The following is a 16,991-nucleotide window of genomic DNA, read 5'->3' as shown; positions in this document are numbered from 1 at the left end:
GGGTGGGGAAGGGCTGTGTGCTCACCAAAAGAAGAGGAAATGGATGTTGGGAAGACACCACAATGCCCACTATACTTCCGAGAATCTACAGTCACACAGATGGTACATTCACATTCCAGAGAGTACATTCTCAGAACACAACACGAAGGCCTACCCATCCCCACCCGATGACTTTACAACTTGACGGCCCTGATTTATGAAGTTTGAAATCTGAAGTGTGATAGTCTGCATTTCAATAAACTACCAAGAGAGTCTGCTGCACACAAACCTTTGAGGACCATTGTACTGGCTACACTGTAAACTTCTTGAGGATAGTTTCATAATTCTTGTATTCTAAGCACCCACTCCAATCTGTTACCTGCTGCACAGTAAGTGATCCATAATGGTGGTTAATTGGGGATTGAATCATTGATTTTATCAACCAGATGAAGGTGGTCAGGAAGGCCTTCTAAAATTAAAACTTTCAGTGGCACAAAATCTACAGTGGGAGAAAGCTGAGAACATTGATACTCATCCTGCGTTTTCTGGGCTTATAGATTAGAGTCTCATCAGCAGCAATGGACAAAAGAACCTAACAATGTAATAGGGCCATGACTAAGAACCCAGATTTGTCCTTAGAAATGGGTTTCCAAAAGAGGTTTGTAATCACTATGATTATCAAGGCAGTCATGGAACTTACTTTCACCATGACCTTTTTACTAATGTATTTGTACTTCCATGTGGATGGCATTTTTTTCCCCCCAAGAAGTAGATGTTTTTGTGCCATTTAATATTCTGTCACTAAGCAAAGCTACTGACAGTGAAAAGAAGGGTCAGAGGTAATAAACAATGGTCCATAATCATCAAAATGCATCCGCAGAGGCTCTGAAGCCAGGAAGCCCTAGACATCCTAGAAGGTATCTTCATGCTGGCAATCTCCACATCACAGGACACTTGGTGAAGAATATATGGTAGAGATTGAGTCACCCCAGGAAGGTTTAATGAACCTCTTTTTGGGGGGAGGAAATTTCCCATGTGAGTTCATCCCATTAGTGCTAATTCCTTCCATCTAAATAGTGATATCAGGAATCTCAATTTCGTATTTGCCTGCCGTTTAAAAATAAGCTCTAATACCTGATGTGTTTCAATAACACAGGATTTAATAAAAACTTTCCAGAATGTCCTCTGTTGCTCTCTTGATCAAAACATGATTGTCACACAGGAACATTTGCATATTCCCCAAAAGCAGAGCCTCTGTGAAGCATTTAACATTCATCTCCTCAATAATATTTGTTCAGGAGGTTGCAAAAGGCTGGGGATCTTCTGTATCTGTCATCAGAAACCTCTGGAGGCAATAGAAATTGTTAGCCAAAGATTATTAACCTGGATTGCCGTCTTAATAAAGGGTGATTATTTCAGTATCTGTAGTAGAAAATGTTCCATGAGGATGTTGGGAAACAGGGAGGTGCTGGGTAAGCCTTCAGTCCTTTGTTGTGGCCAAATCTATAAGTTTATAACATCCTACATGGTATCAAATTACAGGATCTCAAAAGGAGTAAAATGCACACCTATTCCTGTCATAAACATTTTTTTGAATAACTGTTTTTTGTGGGGAGTAAAGAGATGAATCTGCACAGTTTTCTAGACATGATTCCTTAACCTCCCTATGTATAAAACGGGAGTGAGTCCCGAAGCTACAGCAATATTCAAAGTAGTTTCCTGAGAAGAATATATGAATCACTCCATGGAAAGTGCTTAGCATGGTCTCTGGTACTCAGTAAGTGCTCGTTAGTTTACATTTATGAAAATGCATCATACTTCACAAAGCACTTCTGTATGTTTTCTCAGTTTGCTTGACATCACCCATCCAAGGATAAGAAAACCAACTCAAGGACAGAGTGGATTTGCCAGGCCCACATAGTTAAAAAATGGGAAGAACCAGAATTAAAAGCCAATTTTCACAATTCCTAATTTTACTTTCAGGTACCTTGAGTTGAAATATAAAGGCATCGCTTCTAACTCTGAAAAAGTTCATGATTTTACAAAGGTTATGACAATTTCTGAGTTATTAATCTTAGAATTAAGAAGACACATTTTACTTGATTGGGCTTGTATCTTTACAACTAAAACAACAGGTTAAGCCTGTAGAAATGCAATCAATTTACTAGTTTTGGGGTGTGTGTGTATGTGTGTGTACTGAGTGTAACAGGAATGTATTTAGCTACAAATGACAGGAAAACTAATTAACATGGATTTAAACAAGATAGGAATTTGTCTCACAAAACAACAAATCCTGATATAGTCAGTCCGAACAGGTATGCATTCCACAATTTCAGGAATGTCCCAGATTTCTTTATCTTTCCACTATTCTGCCCTATGTGTATTAACATTTATCCTCATATTTGCAGCCTCCTGGTTACAAGATGGTAGCATCATATCCACACATCATATCCTTTTAGGCAGGACAAAGGTAGCAAAACCCAGACCAATCATCCAAAGGAGTACAGCCCATCACTTGAAGCTTTTTTGTAATTCCTCTTGGAAAGTGTCTTCAGAGACCCTGATAAGCCATGTCAAGGAAACATCTTTTTTCATTTATTCTGAGCTTATCAAGTATTTCCTCAATAGCTCACTTCAGATAGAGTGCTACATGTGCAGATTCAAAGAGCAATTAGACATGGCCCTTCCTCTCTATGTCATGACCTATTGGGGTAACAGATAACTAAGATGTAGTGTAATAGGTGTATAAATGTAAGTATGCAAAAACTACTCTTTCACCACTTTATTTCTGTGTCTCGTTCAGGTCTTTACTCAAGACGCCTGGACACCGCACCAAGAAGGGCCTGCTCTCTGGTAACAGTATCTATCTGTAAATGCCAGATTTTCATTTGTCTATTAATTAAATGGTTTTTTTCTCTACAAAAAAAAAAAAAAAGTATGTACAATATGCTCTGGCACGAAAAACAATTGATTCTAATTAGGACTTTAAGAAAATGTCTTTTTTGTAAAGAATTCAAGTGAATGTTACACTAGAGGTTTCAGAGTTTTACTTGGAAAGATCACTGAAGTATTTTTATACAAAGCACTGACAAGAAAGTATATATTTTGAAAGGTCATTCTGGCAGCAATTGGAGCAGGTGAAACGCTGATGGCATGGCCAGCTGGCAAGCTATGTAAGTAATGTGGGTTAGAGATTTGAGAGCCTTGACTTAGTCAATGGCCGTGGGAATCCAGAGAGAAAAAATAGGTTCAAGAGAGGTCTGATTCAAAATATAAAGCCTGATGATCATCTACTCTATTCTTCATTCTTGGCTCTACATAACATTGTGTAATTTTTTAAAAAATCATCTTCTAAAGATAGATTTTCCACCCCACTGTGGATATTCTGAAGAATGAGTTGCACAGATTCAAACAGCAGGTCAGTATGTTGTTTTTATAAAAACAAATAAAGAAGCATTACGTGTGTGTGTGTGTGTGTGTGTGTAGATAAGGAGGGAGGGAGGGATGGAGGGATGGATGGACGGATTTTGTAAAGATATGGACTAAAATCTTGGTGATTATCTGATGTTGGGTAGGATCCAGAGTTTGTTTTCTTCATTTTGCTATTCTGTATTTTCATTTTCTGTGATGACAATGTATTGTTTATGTAGTAAAGAAAAGCTATTTTTAATAGTAAGTTTAAAAAGTCATAGTTATGAAACCTAAGGAGGAGTTCTAATAATGTTATTAACAATGTCAACACAGCAAAAATAAGTTTATTTCCCCAAGTTTACTAACTTAGAACACTTAGTAAAAATGTGAAAAAGATGTTTTCTTTAAAAAACAAGTCCACTATTTCATAGCTATTCCTTCTATAATTATTATAAACCACTCTTACTGACCTGTCAAAATGTACTTTGCTATTGTTCACTAGATGAGTATTACTAAATATGATAGAACGTTACTGTCATTTAGCCCTTCTATTAACTTGTAATTTGGTCCTTCCTTTTCTTCCATGGAAATAACCAGTTCTCTAACCTTCCCATCTCTTCCGAAACTCCTGTTCCCCATAGGTATAATTAATGAGCTCAGGTTTTCCACCCGGACTTAGAAAGGTGTAATGCTTCTCTTGCTTCACTCCGTTTTTCCAAGGCTAGAGTTTACATTTGGATGCCATCATTGTTGCCATCCTCACTGACACTTGGCATAGCTGAAAAGCATCTTCTCTACACCTTTGTACAGAACTCTGTACGTCCTGCTCCACAGCCCTCTCTCCCATCTGGGCCGCCAGAAGCATGTTTGGTAGCAGTTGGGAATGTGTCTCCAAGCCCACTAGTTCCCTTGGAACCATCACTCTGCAGCTTTCCAGCACCCCCCTTCCCATCCTGGAGTGAATGTGCATGAGAGAGGGAGGGGGTGGTGCATTGAGAGCAATATGTTTAATAGGAAATAAAGTTCAACGAATTACTTATCATTTTTGGTATGTAACTCACAGTGAATAAATCAGTGGACTTGTTTAGAATTAGATTATCTATTTTGGTGCAGTAGCAGAAATTTAAATTTCTGACTTGCCTTGTTTTGCCAATATTTAAGCATATTGAATGTGACTACATGTACAGACACACTTTTATTTAGTCTCACACATGAAAAGAGAAAGCATAAGGCATGTAATTCAAGTGGTTTCTCATCCAAGCATTTTTATCACAAATTACTAAATCTAGTTGGAAACAATAGGAAAGAGGATGCGCCCCCTCCCCCCACCCCAGTATTTATTCTAGTATCAACCTAGATTGGCAGCACAGAATATCTTGAATTGTAGTTAAAATAAAGGCTTCTGTTTATAAAATAATATTTGAGCGTTTGCTGTACCAAAAGATCAGCATACTGATCTGCTAGAAGTACAAAATAATTGTATGCTCCTTTGTATGTTCAAAGGTTTAAGAAGGAAACAAAATCCTGGAAAAGAATTCAAGAAAAATAGAAAGGGGGAGAATGCTTCAAAGACTTTTTATACATCATTTCCCTCCAAGGCAAATTAGCACTGAAATACTTTTGCTAACTATGTGGCACTTACTCCATACCTTTTGCTATTTAAAATTTAAATAGACAATGACAGCAGTTATATTAAAACTAGAAAGGCTTCAATCAGAATTTACAATTTCAAAGGTAATCTTGAGCACTAATTATTATACCCATTACATTGTTTGCTTCTTACTCATTACAAATCGGCTTGTTACAAATCCTGGGTTTGAAAAACATGCAACCTTATCCCATGATGCACTGGAACTTGTACTTAATTATGTTAAGAACTGAATTATGTAGAATAGATAACTCAAACATCTTTGGGTTTGTTTCAGAGGTATTTTTGGTTCTTATATTTGGATCTGGGTATCCTCGATCTGAAAAATCCACAACCTAAAATTCGGGAGTCTTCAATGTCTAGAAATTCCGATTTTAATAGGCTATACAGTGTATTCTTACTCCCTCCATTCTCTTAGATCAGCAGGTGTCTCAGCCACTCCAGAAGCCAGGAAACGAAAGGGATAGGGGCACGATAAGAAAGGAAATTGTTTTGGTGGTACAAGTGGGGGATTGTTTTAATATCATGATTAAGAGCTTTCCTCCTCAGTTTTAAAGTTCTTACCCATATTAACGATCTGACATTCAGAATTATGCAGCAGAGTTTGGGTCTGTCCATCTGTAACTTATAAAAGGAAAGGAACAAGGAAGGGATGGGAGGCAGCAATGGGATGCAGGGAGAGAGCAAGATGTAGGCGCGTGGGAACGGGAAGGGAGAGGCGGATTTGGCAAAGGAGGGGGACGAGAGGAACAGGAATGGAAAGTGTGGCCCGGCCGTCCCGCCCGATGCTGGGGAAGGTGGAGGCCACGACGTCTCACTCCCCAACGCCCAGGCTTTTCGTTTGTAGGTGGAGACCCTCAGGGCATTTAGAAAGGGTCGGTCGCCTAAAGAAAGGAAAGGCTGTCTCCTGAGGATGCGCAGACTCGAGACCGCCTCTCCTGGGGCAGACGGGCGGACACGAGCCAGCGGCGGCCCCGCGCAGACTGGTGGGCGCTGGGGAGGGACAGGCCACCCGCGGGTCTAGGCGCCCCAAGCCAAGGCGGCCAGTGCAGCGGGGACCGAAACGCTCGCCCGCCCTACAGGCGCCCCTCGGGCGCTCTCCATCCCCGTCTGACCCTTTTCAGGCCTCGCCTGGTCCCCGAGTCCAGACCCTGTCGTACGGACCCCTCCTCGCCATCACCCGCGACAGTCCGCAAACAACATGGCGGCCCGACGTCGGCTCTGGCGCCTCCTCCCGGGGCCCCTGGGGTTGGCGAGGGTGGCGGCGTCCGACATCCCAGACCCACGAGCGGCGAGCCGGGGGTAGGGCGGGGGCGGCCTCGGCCGGGAACAGGCGGGAGAGGCAGCGAGCGGCGTCGGCGGGCCAGGCGCGCGCGGGGGCGGGGGCGGGGCGGGGCATCCGGGCCCCGGCGCAGCGGAGGCGGCGCGGCGGCGGGTGGAAGCGGCGGCCCAGAGCCCTCTCGCGGCCGCGGCGGCAGCAGCGCCAACCCCAGCCGCAGCCCGGCCGCCGCCGGCGCCTCGCGCTCCCGCCGCCCGGCCCGACATGAGTGAGACGGATCGGGTGCCCTCGCCCGCCGCTCCGCCGGCGGTGGCGGCTGCCGCGCCCGAGGAGAGGAAAGGGAAGGAGCCGGAGCGCGAGAAGCTGCCGCCCATCGTGTCGGCGGGCGCCGGCGCGACTGCGGTAGGTGCCAGGCGGGGGCCTCCGGGTGCCCCGACGGCGGCATCGGGAGAGAGATCGATGGGGCACGCAGGGGACCGCCCGGGGAGATGCGCCCAGGCCGCCCTTCCTGGGGATCGTGGACAGCCGCGAACACTTGGCCAGCTGCACCTTCCACTCGGGAAATGTTGGGGTGGCGGGGTCCGCTGACTGTTTTGGGTTATTTTCTGGTTTGGAGGGGCCCCCTCTTTCTCTAAGGAAATGACCAGCATCTTGGAATCGGCATTATCTGTTGGATGAGGATAAGGTGGCAGGCAGGCGGGAGTGGGTTTTCCACTGAACTGCCTGCCTGCCTACCTTTGGGGAGCGAAGATTTTAACCTCTTCTTCTCTTTTCTTTCCCTTCCCCCTTCTGATTGAACGGGCTCCGCGGCGAGTTTCCACTTAATTGTGACCTTCCCGTTGCTGTCAAAGTGGTGGGAGGTAGATGTCTCGGTGATGGTTTATTTTTCGTATGGTACAGACATGTGACGTAAGGTGGGGAGGTTTTTAAAACCTTTTAATTTAAACTCAAGTTATCGAAGCTTGACAGGGATGATTTCCCAGCTGGATTTTCTTAAGGATTATTTGTAGAACGCTCTCAGGCTTCAAACTACATATTGCCAGATGATGTAATGGCACAGCCCCCCTTCCCTATTTTTACTGGTGGTTATGACTCTGGTTACTTTGGAGCACACACAAAAAAATTAACCTCTGATTTTTGAGATTTTTATTTTACATGATATTTAAATACTTTTTGAGAGTTTGCTTTGAAGACCATCACTTGTCATGCAGCTATGAGTGACAAAATAGTAAAAGTTTAGAGAGCATGATACATTTTCTTCATTCCTGCTTGCAATTCATTTCTCAAAACCTCCCTCTTAAGTGACTAAGAACTTACTAAAATAACTCACTCTCCTTTAAAGTATTGGGAATAATGTTTTGATTTGGTAGGTTTTTCAAAAATATCTAAGGACTGATAATTGGAAAATGTAGGACAAATTCTTGAAGTTAACTCAGTGCAGCAAAGTGTGGACAGTAATAAAATGACATATTTTAAAATAGAGCTACAATTGATTGTTCAATTGGAGTTAGGATTAGGAAGTACTTTGGGAAATGCTTTGAAGGAATTTCTCACCCATCTGTTGGCAGAACCAGTTGCTGTTGGTACCCTAGGCTTTCAGAACCGATCTAGGAAGTTCTTAACTTGCAAATAGCTAGTGTTTCAATACTTCAGTTCTAAGTTAGTTGATTAAAACAATGAAGGCATATGCTTACAGAAACAGTTACATGAGGCCTGTTAGCGCAATTGGTTAGAGCGTGGCGCTGATAACACCAAGGTTGCCGGTTGATTTTGGCATGGGGCACTGTGAGCTGCGCCCTCCTTTTAAAAAAAAAAAAAGAAGAAAGAAACAGTTATATGAATGGGTTTAGGCCCTCAAGTGAGCACCCTTCCAAAATCATTTATCTCAGTGTAACTGAAAAATTGAAGGTTTGGAATAAAAACTTGGAGAAATTGATACAGTGTGGACACAGGTATACAGACTGTTATCTGAAACCCTTGGGACTTTGGAAGTCAGAGATTTTCAGATTTTAGAAAGGTAATTCAGTACATATATATAATCACAGTGGGGTCTTGGCTAGTTCCACATAAGCAAGTGCAGTACATGTGTGTTCATGCCACATGATGTCAAATCAGACTGTAAGTAGCTTACTATCAGGTCAGGTCATGTTGGATTGTCAGGGAGCTCTGGTCAGGTCCACGTTTTGTTACCAGATGAGTTACAAAAACCTTTCAGTTTTAAGAGCTTATAGGATTTTGGAAGTGTGAATAAAAGAGTTGGGACTTGTACTACTAGTCAAACAGAAGAAGAGAGTTAAAGACATTTTAAAAATGTTGACTTCAGCCTTGAAAAGACATAGGTTAAATTAGAAAAGAATGAGAACAAATAGAAAAACTTGAGATTCTGAAGGCAATTTCTGCTGCCTTCCAAGGTCTCTCAGGGTTGTAGCATTGTGGTTTTTGTTGTTGTTCTTGTTTGTTTGTTTGTTTGTTTTTAAATGACGTTCAGAATTTATGGCTCTTTAAATTGATGGAGGTTTGTCATTAGCACCCTGTTTTGAATCATGACAGGAGGGAAAAGGACCTTTTCTTGGATTTTGCATCGAGAGTTAGAAGAGCAATTGGAAGATGAGGAACTTACCGATTGTGTGTGTGTGTGTGTGTGTGTGTGTGTGTGTGTGTGTGTGTATTTGTCATAGAGAGATTTCTAGAGCTGGAATTCTGAGTTACAGTAATCGAAAAGCCTTAGTCGAGAAAATATGTGCTTGGTCCTCCAGAGAACAAAGAAGCCAGGAGACCTGGGGTAATGACTGAGTTCACTAATAGGTGGGGAAGGCTTTGGTGTGGGGCAAGGAAAGATAGTTAGTGGCCTGTTGGGTTGTTTTTCAGCCTTCATGTGGATTAAACAGCTTCTGGAGGTTTGCTTAGGAACCTGATTGCCATCGGTAACTTTTTTCTTTGAGCCATTTTAGTAATTCGTTCTTTTTACCCCACGTTAACAGCTCTCTCTATGTAGATTGAGTTTGTGACTCACATAATGTAGCCCTACAGTACTAGCTTTTACTAAAAGTCATTGTATCACATTTTTATGAGAGTTTGGAAATAATTTAGAGTGATAGCTCCCTAAAATAAGTAGAAGGCCAGATTATGATGACCCTAAGTAAGCCTGAAGAGTTGGGACTATATCCTGGTTGTTTAAAGACACTTACAGAGGTTGGATTGAGGGTGCTGGAAAGAGGCGCCCTAAAGTGATTGATCCTAAGGTCACCAAAGTGTGAGGCAAGTCCATTTTAGCCAGGAAGTACTAACACAATGGTCTGAAACCTGACTGATCACAGTTACCTTGGTAGCATGTTCAAGTCCTGATTTCTAGATCTCACCCTAGAGCACCGATTTTTAGCCTTTGATGCACAGTAGAATCACCTGGGGGAACTTTTAAAGCCATGTTTGTCCAGGTCCAAATGAAGGCCAGTTACATCAATTTCTGGGGATGGGGCTCAGGCATTAAAAAAAAAAATTCCCAGGTGTAGCTAAGATGCTGTATGTACTGAATTGGAAGCTCTATGGAATCTGTATTTTAACCAATACTGCTCCCTAAACTGAGTAGACTTAGTTTACTAAGTGGACTAGTGAAAGGTATGGAGGCACAGTAGAAATGAGGTGTGATGGGGGAATTAAGACAAATGGCAATTAAAGTGGTGCTAGTTAGAGATGCCTGAGAAGCTCGAGACAGCTCTCTCAGGACTGCCAGGGTTTGGGGCTGGCCTGGCAGCTGCAGAGAGGCGAGGCAAGTCCGCAGAGTTGAGGGAATAAGGAATTAGAAATAGTGCATGGGTATGAAGGGCTGATCATGGGAATATTGAATCTATTGAGGTTGATGGATGGGACTGGAGGACGCTCCGTAATAAATTAATTGCTGATACAATACTATACAGAAGTTAGAAAAAACTGGTGAATGAGGAAGGAAAAAAATGGTCAAAGGTGAAGCAGGAATAATAGTGGCAGGTGAGGATGATGAGTTTGACTGTCTATTTCAACATTTATGTCAGGTAAACAGGAAAGCGAGGTCCTGCACCGGAGAGGGTAGCAAGGAATGAAGTTGAGTTCAAGAAAGCTAGATTTTACTTAGGTCAGGGAGGTGAAGGGAAATGGAGGAAATCAGTTTTGGATTTTAAAGCGAGGTTTGCCCACAGTGAAGGCCAGGAGACTTGTCAAGTAGGTGGAAGGTGAAAGGAAGAGTTTGAGGGAAAACGTAAGGTACATGGAGAGGATTTGACAGGAAGTCAGTAACAAGAACAAAAACTTTGTATGCGTTGTGTCAGCTGTGTATAAATGGGCTGTGGAGCTGCTGTGCCAAAGTGTAACTACCAATTATTGAACATCTATTATGTTTAGCTTCGGGCTAGATGTTACAGAAAACAAAAGGTTTTTTAACAGAAAATACAAGATTTTTGTTTTTGTTTTGAAAAGATGCCTGCCTCAGGGTAGGCAAGGCTAACACATGAAGACATCACAAAGGAAAGCAGTGTGTAAAAGCCACAATGAGCCATAGAAACAATTTGCACTATAGGAGATCAGAGAATGGAAACCAGTGTGTGCAGAACTATGCAGAAAGGCCTTGAAGTACAGGTAGTTATTTAAGCTGGCTGGCCATTGGAGGATGATAGGACTTGGATGGGCACGAGAAAGTGGGAAAAGCAATCTAGTGGGGAAAACAACATGAACAAGGCTCAAAGGGAAGAATTAGGGAGTTACAAAGCAAGCCCAAGGAAGCATGCTGGGGAACATGTGGGAGGTGAGTAAGATTGCATGGGGGCTGGGGCCAGATCACTAGGCAGAGAAATTTGGACATTTTTTTCTGTGGTTAGTGGGAAGCCATTGGAGTTTCTTAAACAGAGGAACACCATAATGAAATCAGTGGCAGTGATTAGAAGCAGTTAGACTGGAGGAAGGAGGAAGAGTGCAGAGGAAGGAGCTTTGTAGTCTATACCTGAGGTGTTGGGTGCACCTCCTAGGGTGGTGGCCATGTGATAAGGTATAAGGGATGGAAGATCTACACCACATGGAACCTCACTAGAGAGCAGGAATGAAAGAGAAGGAAGATTAATAAAAGATTCTAGAATTTCCAGGCGAGTTCTCTCAGAGAAAAATATTTACATAGAAAGTCATTCCAGCCAACATCATTGTAAATAATCATATGCGTGTGTGAACTTACATAAACCCTGCCCATGTAGGTGTTTGGAACAATCTTAATATGGAACATTTTCTGCCCTTTGTCCATTATGTTCTAAACAAGAGGTGAGCAGGTTAAGAACGAAAGCTATGGTGACAAAGGTATATTTTAAGCAATTTAGTAAACCACACATATTACAAAAATATGTATATTTCCCTAATTTTTCTTCTTTTTTTTTTAAGTATAGTTTAGTCTGTGGGTGAAGGATCCATTCTTACATTGCAAAACCGTTAGACTCCTAAGCCTTATATGAATAACTAGTTGTTCTTAAGTTGATGTTTGTAACTTGGTGACATTTTGTAAGCAGTCAAAAAATAGGTTTGGGGGAATGATTGTAATGAATGTGCCTCTTAAAAATAGAAATTAGTGAAATATTACAATTCAGTTGAATTGAAAAGTCAATCTGAAGTTTGAGCCTAGTTATTACAGAAAGTTATATTTCAAATTAACTTGGTTTTGACCCAGATGTTTTTATTAAAAAATAGGAAATTGGTTAAGGAATTGTGACTGCATCAAATCGCACATTTTAAAAGTAGTATTTTACCACATATGGATAATCTATTGATGCAATTGCTTCTTTTCCTATGTTGTAAATTAAGTGAATAAAATCTCCCATGCCACCTTGCCTTCCTGGTAAGTCCTGAAATTTCTGAGCTTCGGGACCAACATTTCTTTTATATTAAGTCCAGTTAATTTTCAGTTACCTATAAGATCAATGGTGTTGTGACGTTGTTGGTATCAGAATTTTGTTTCAGGATCCATAGCCTTATTTCCTAGTCTCCTTTGAAAGAGGTGGTTTATATCACCTAAAGAAAATAAGTCCACTTGGGCTGGTGTTAGTTTGGGAGGGAAGTTCTCACCTTGAAAGTAGCTAACTTTTCACATCTTAATGGAAGGCTGTAGAACAAAGCTAGCACTTGTGATTTAACAACCCGACATCCTAATAGGGAACTGTGAAAAACTGTACAAGAAAGAAAAACAAAATAGTCACGGGACCTACAATAATCTCCTTTGTAGACTCTAAATACAGTTGAGGCCTCTTATCTACTGTGGCCCTGATAGTTTAGGTCAGTTTTTTTAAAAAGTTGGTAAAGCACAGTAGCTTAAATGCTTTTTATTTTAACTTAAAATATAATGTATATTTTTCCAGCAATCTTTTGACACAATAGCCTTTGCTGAGTATCTCAGGAAACCACTCACTATTTATAGTTTTTGTATGCATCATAGATAGTCCCTGGACTCCTTGAGACTGAAGCACTTAACCTGTTGCCAAAATATTCATCTTTGGATTTGAAAAATGAATTTCAGTGCGGTGTGACCAAATGTTTTGATTGCCTTTGTCCCTGTATACATATCAGAAATTACCAAAGCAAGAAAATCAATTTTAATTCATCCAGACATCTTATATTCTTTGTCTATAGAGTACTTTATACCATATTTAAATTTGTTACATTTCCACAAACCCCTTCTTCCAAAATGATGCAGGGAAATTGTGACTCAGAATAATTACTTTGTTCCTTTTTTTTCTAAGATTGTAGGTTTGGGTTGGATCTAGTTTAGGAAAATCTATCTAGATCAGCTCTGTCCAGTTGGAAATATAATGTGAATTGCATATGTAATTAAAAATTTTCCAATAGCCATATTAAAGGAATAAAAATAAAGAGATAAAATTAACTTTAATAAGATATTTTATTTAACCCAACATATGCAGAAACTTACCATTTCAACATTTAATCAACGTGGATACTTAGTGAGGTATTTTACCTCTTTTTCATACTAAGTCTTTGAAAATTGTATATTGTACACTTTCTAGATAGATCAATTTGGACTAACACATTTCAAGTGCTCAATAGCCACATGTGGCAAATGGCTGTATTAGGCAGTGCAGATTTAAGTATCTTCTTGTTCTACCAAGATTTCTTAAATTTATTCTTAGTTCTAATTACTGTTTATCCCTATTGTGGCAATCCTCAAAGTGTGGTCCTCCACATCCTTTTAGAGGTCCATGAGGTCCTCTAACATGCTAAGATGTTATTTGTCTTGTCTTGTTCCAGATCATTCTCTCATGAATTTACAGAGTAGTTTTCTAAAGTCTATATGACCCATGATATTGCAAATAATTGAATGCAGAAGCATATATAAGAATCCAGCTGTCTCTATTAAACCAGATATTAAAAAATAGGTTTGCAAAATGTAAGACAATGCTATTCTTCTCACTAATATTTTTTTTGGGGGAACATACAGTTGTTTTCCATAAATTGGTTTGTTGTTATTTTAAAAGAAATTAGAACATACCTACCATAATTTTTAAGAGTGTAAAGGAGTCCTGAGACCAGAAAGTTTGAGAACCACTATCCTAATGTATGTTGAATTTCCTTTGTACTATTACTATTAATGCTTTTTATTTGGCATTATAGATGACAGGTATTCTGTATAAGTGAATTTTCCAACTATCCATGCGTTGTTGGATATTTTAGAATACCCAATCATTATTTATTGTGTGGAGCATTTTCTAAAATACACTATGTAGATTTCAAATAGAAAATGCTGAATATAATTGAAAATATCTTTGTGACTGGATCCACTGTGACACTTTGCATCCAGAGCTGAATGAACTTCTGCCAGTCTGACCTATCTAAATAGATAGATAGAATGCAACATTAACTTTCACTTCAGATAGTTTGAAATGCAAGGATTTTCAGTGTGTTTGCAAAGCTAATAGTTTAAAATATGTTATGAAGAATGAATTTTGTAGACATAGAAATTCAATTTTAAATATTTGAGTTCAGAGACTCTAATATAGTGAGAAATCATGGCTTTCAAAAGTGTTTCATGATGGAAGAGAGCCAGCAATTATTCTTCTAAGAAAGATTGCTTTAAAATGTGGAAAAAAAAATGTTTTATCTTCTAAGGCAGCTTTTGGGGATAGAAGATGAGCAAAGTAAATTTTACTAGAATTTTAAATATAATGGAACTTGGTGTTTAATACAGAAGCTGTCATGGAAAACCATGAATATCATTCTTATTGGTATCTGTTAAAAAATATGATAAATCAGAAATTTAACTCAGATGTAGTCTCTTCCTCAGTAAAGGTTGAAAGTTAGAAGTTGTGTATTAAAATAAAATTTTAAATAAGTTTATAATATTTAATTATATGTTAACAGGAACAGAGCAGGTAGTCTAAGTAGTTGTCTCCTTAAATTTTTTGAAGTTATTTTATTTCTTACATAGAATCTGTGCGATTGTATAGTCAAAAAGACCATTGAGGTCTATGTTAGGTACTTATGAAATATGACCTTTGATTAGTTATGTAATTAGTACATAAAATTTTTCTGCTGTTTAATAAATTCATTATCAGCCTCTGCCTAGAAAGTCAAGTATATTATTTGCTATGCCAGGTTTAAATATTTTGAGTTATTTTTCTCAATGAATTCTTAAAGTGTTTTCCCCTCCATGTTCCCTGTTTGTACTTATCATCAATCTATAACAGCTGGTTGGGTATCCTGCTACTATCTTATTCTTCAATACATCCAGCCCACTATTTGTAGACTGGCCATATTCCAAAACTTCATCTTTAGTGTTCTCCTTCTGTGGGCCTCAGATAACATTTCCAAAACTCACAGGAAACCAGATGTAATAACTGGTAAATCCAATTCTTAGAAGTCTTGTAATGTTTTCTCACCTTGAACTTAGTCTGAAGTTTGATGTCATGTTAATACCCCACAGCTTCTTGATTTGATTCTCTAATTTTCAGTTAATAGGTTTACCATCACATAACATGCTGCCCTGTTTTTCCTCATGAAAGTATTAGGTTATGTGTAATATTTCTCTTGTGGAAGCTACTGTGGGGCAACTGCTATATTTTGAGTGTTTGCGTTTATTAATCTATAATGCACTTTAAGCCTATGAAATTGTCCATGATTAATTTCATGCCATCTCAAGTATAAAGTATCAAGAGCACAGTCATCTAACAAACAAGAGACTTACTAGACCAAGGATTTTATTTTATGTTGTTTAAGCTTTTTTGATTACAAGGAACAGAAAATCAGGCCATTTATGCCTCCTTTTGGAAAAGGGGGATTTATTGGAATGATGCATATTGATTAGAACCAGAAAGCCAACAGGAACAAAAACTGGCTGCTCTCTGTGCCTCTTCTATTCTCTCAGTCTTGGTCAGTTTGTCACTCTTCCTTATTCCTCCATCTAAAATCTAGAAAGACCGCCTCTGATTGACATACTAGAAAGCATCAATACCCTTTATACCAGGCCACCTAATGTGTGGCCACGCAGCCTGCAGATAGCTGTTTTTCAGTTGAATGCCTGTCTCTTCTCCAATCCTTGGCCTTTCCTGCACAAAGAATAGCAGTAACACTGTGAGGACCATAACTGAATGTTGGATTTGGCAGCTGTGATAACATGCTCAGTACATCTTCCCTCAAACCTTTGTACCCTTCCAGCCACGGGCCTTTCTCCCTTCTGTAAAGCTTCTGGACAGAGCAATCCGTGCCTATTGCTTTAATTTTCTAAGTTCCCATTCATTTGCCAATCCATTTCCTAATAGTTTCTGCCACTACCATTCCTCTGAATCTGTTGTCCCTGTGACTTCATAGTTGCTGATTCCTATAGGCACATTTTAGACCTAACCACTCTTCATCATTTAACATTGTTGACTTGAAGCTTTATTTTTTCTTAGTTTTAACCCATCACCTTAGATATCTATCTCTTAGGCCATTCATTCTTAATCTTTGTCAGCTCATATTACACATGCCAATATTTCCCATGGTTCTGACCTTATGTTAGTTTTGCATAACAATTTCTAAACAACAGCAGCATAATGATAACCCTGTCAGTTAGAAAAAAATCATTATTTTGATATGCCCGCTTCTTTATGGTGAGATGTCAAAGTCGGTCTATTTTCCTGAAATTATACTTTGTTCGTTCCATTTATTTTGTAATTTATGGAAGGGTTCCTTGCCTCTAATTATGCTTCACATTCAGACCTGAACTCTTACCATTTTGCTATTGCTTTGGCCCAGGCTGCCATTCTTCATTGCCTATTACTGCTATCTCAGTTCAGACTTCATTTCTTCCAATAGGCCTGGTTTAGCTTCTGGTATTACTCCCCTTCAGTCTATTCCTTACACTGCTGCTGGAGTGATTTTTCTAAGGTATAGATATGATCATGTCACTCTCTGCTTATAAATCCTCAGTGACTTCTCTCTATCCCCTGCCAGCATAAAATGCATACTCCATAGCCTGAAGGCTCCTTGATATGGTCCCTGCCTGCCTTTCCAGTCTCACCTCACTGGGCCATTCTCTGTTTCTGATTCTTTATTTCAGCTACACTGCTCCTCAAATCCTATTGTTGCTCAGTCTTAGAAAACATCTGTGACAATCATCAATGAATAAAATGCCCTTGCTATATTGTTATTGTAGATATTTATTACTAAGTTAACAAATCT

At 39.9% G+C, this 16,991-nt stretch overlaps 1 protein-coding gene across 1 annotated transcript in view; it reads left to right on the top strand.

The window, feature by feature from the left end:
* Window positions 1-6,445: 6,445 nt before the first annotated feature.
* HECTD2 (HECT domain E3 ubiquitin protein ligase 2) overlaps window positions 6,446-16,991 on the top strand; it is a 70,544-nt gene continuing 59,998 nt past the window's right edge. The window contains exon 1 of the mRNA XM_019739189.2: window positions 6,446-6,719. Within this exon, the coding sequence (XP_019594748.2) occupies window positions 6,582-6,719 (138 nt within the window). The 5' untranslated portion in view covers window positions 6,446-6,581. The remainder of the gene's footprint in view (window positions 6,720-16,991) is intronic.

Source organism: Rhinolophus sinicus, linkage group LG07 (genome assembly GCF_036562045.2).
Source record: "Rhinolophus sinicus isolate RSC01 linkage group LG07, ASM3656204v1, whole genome shotgun sequence".
Classification (NCBI taxonomy): Eukaryota; Metazoa; Chordata; class Mammalia; order Chiroptera; family Rhinolophidae; genus Rhinolophus; species Rhinolophus sinicus.
Note: the sequence above shows the minus strand (reverse complement) of the source record. Positions and strands in the feature narration are given on the sequence as shown.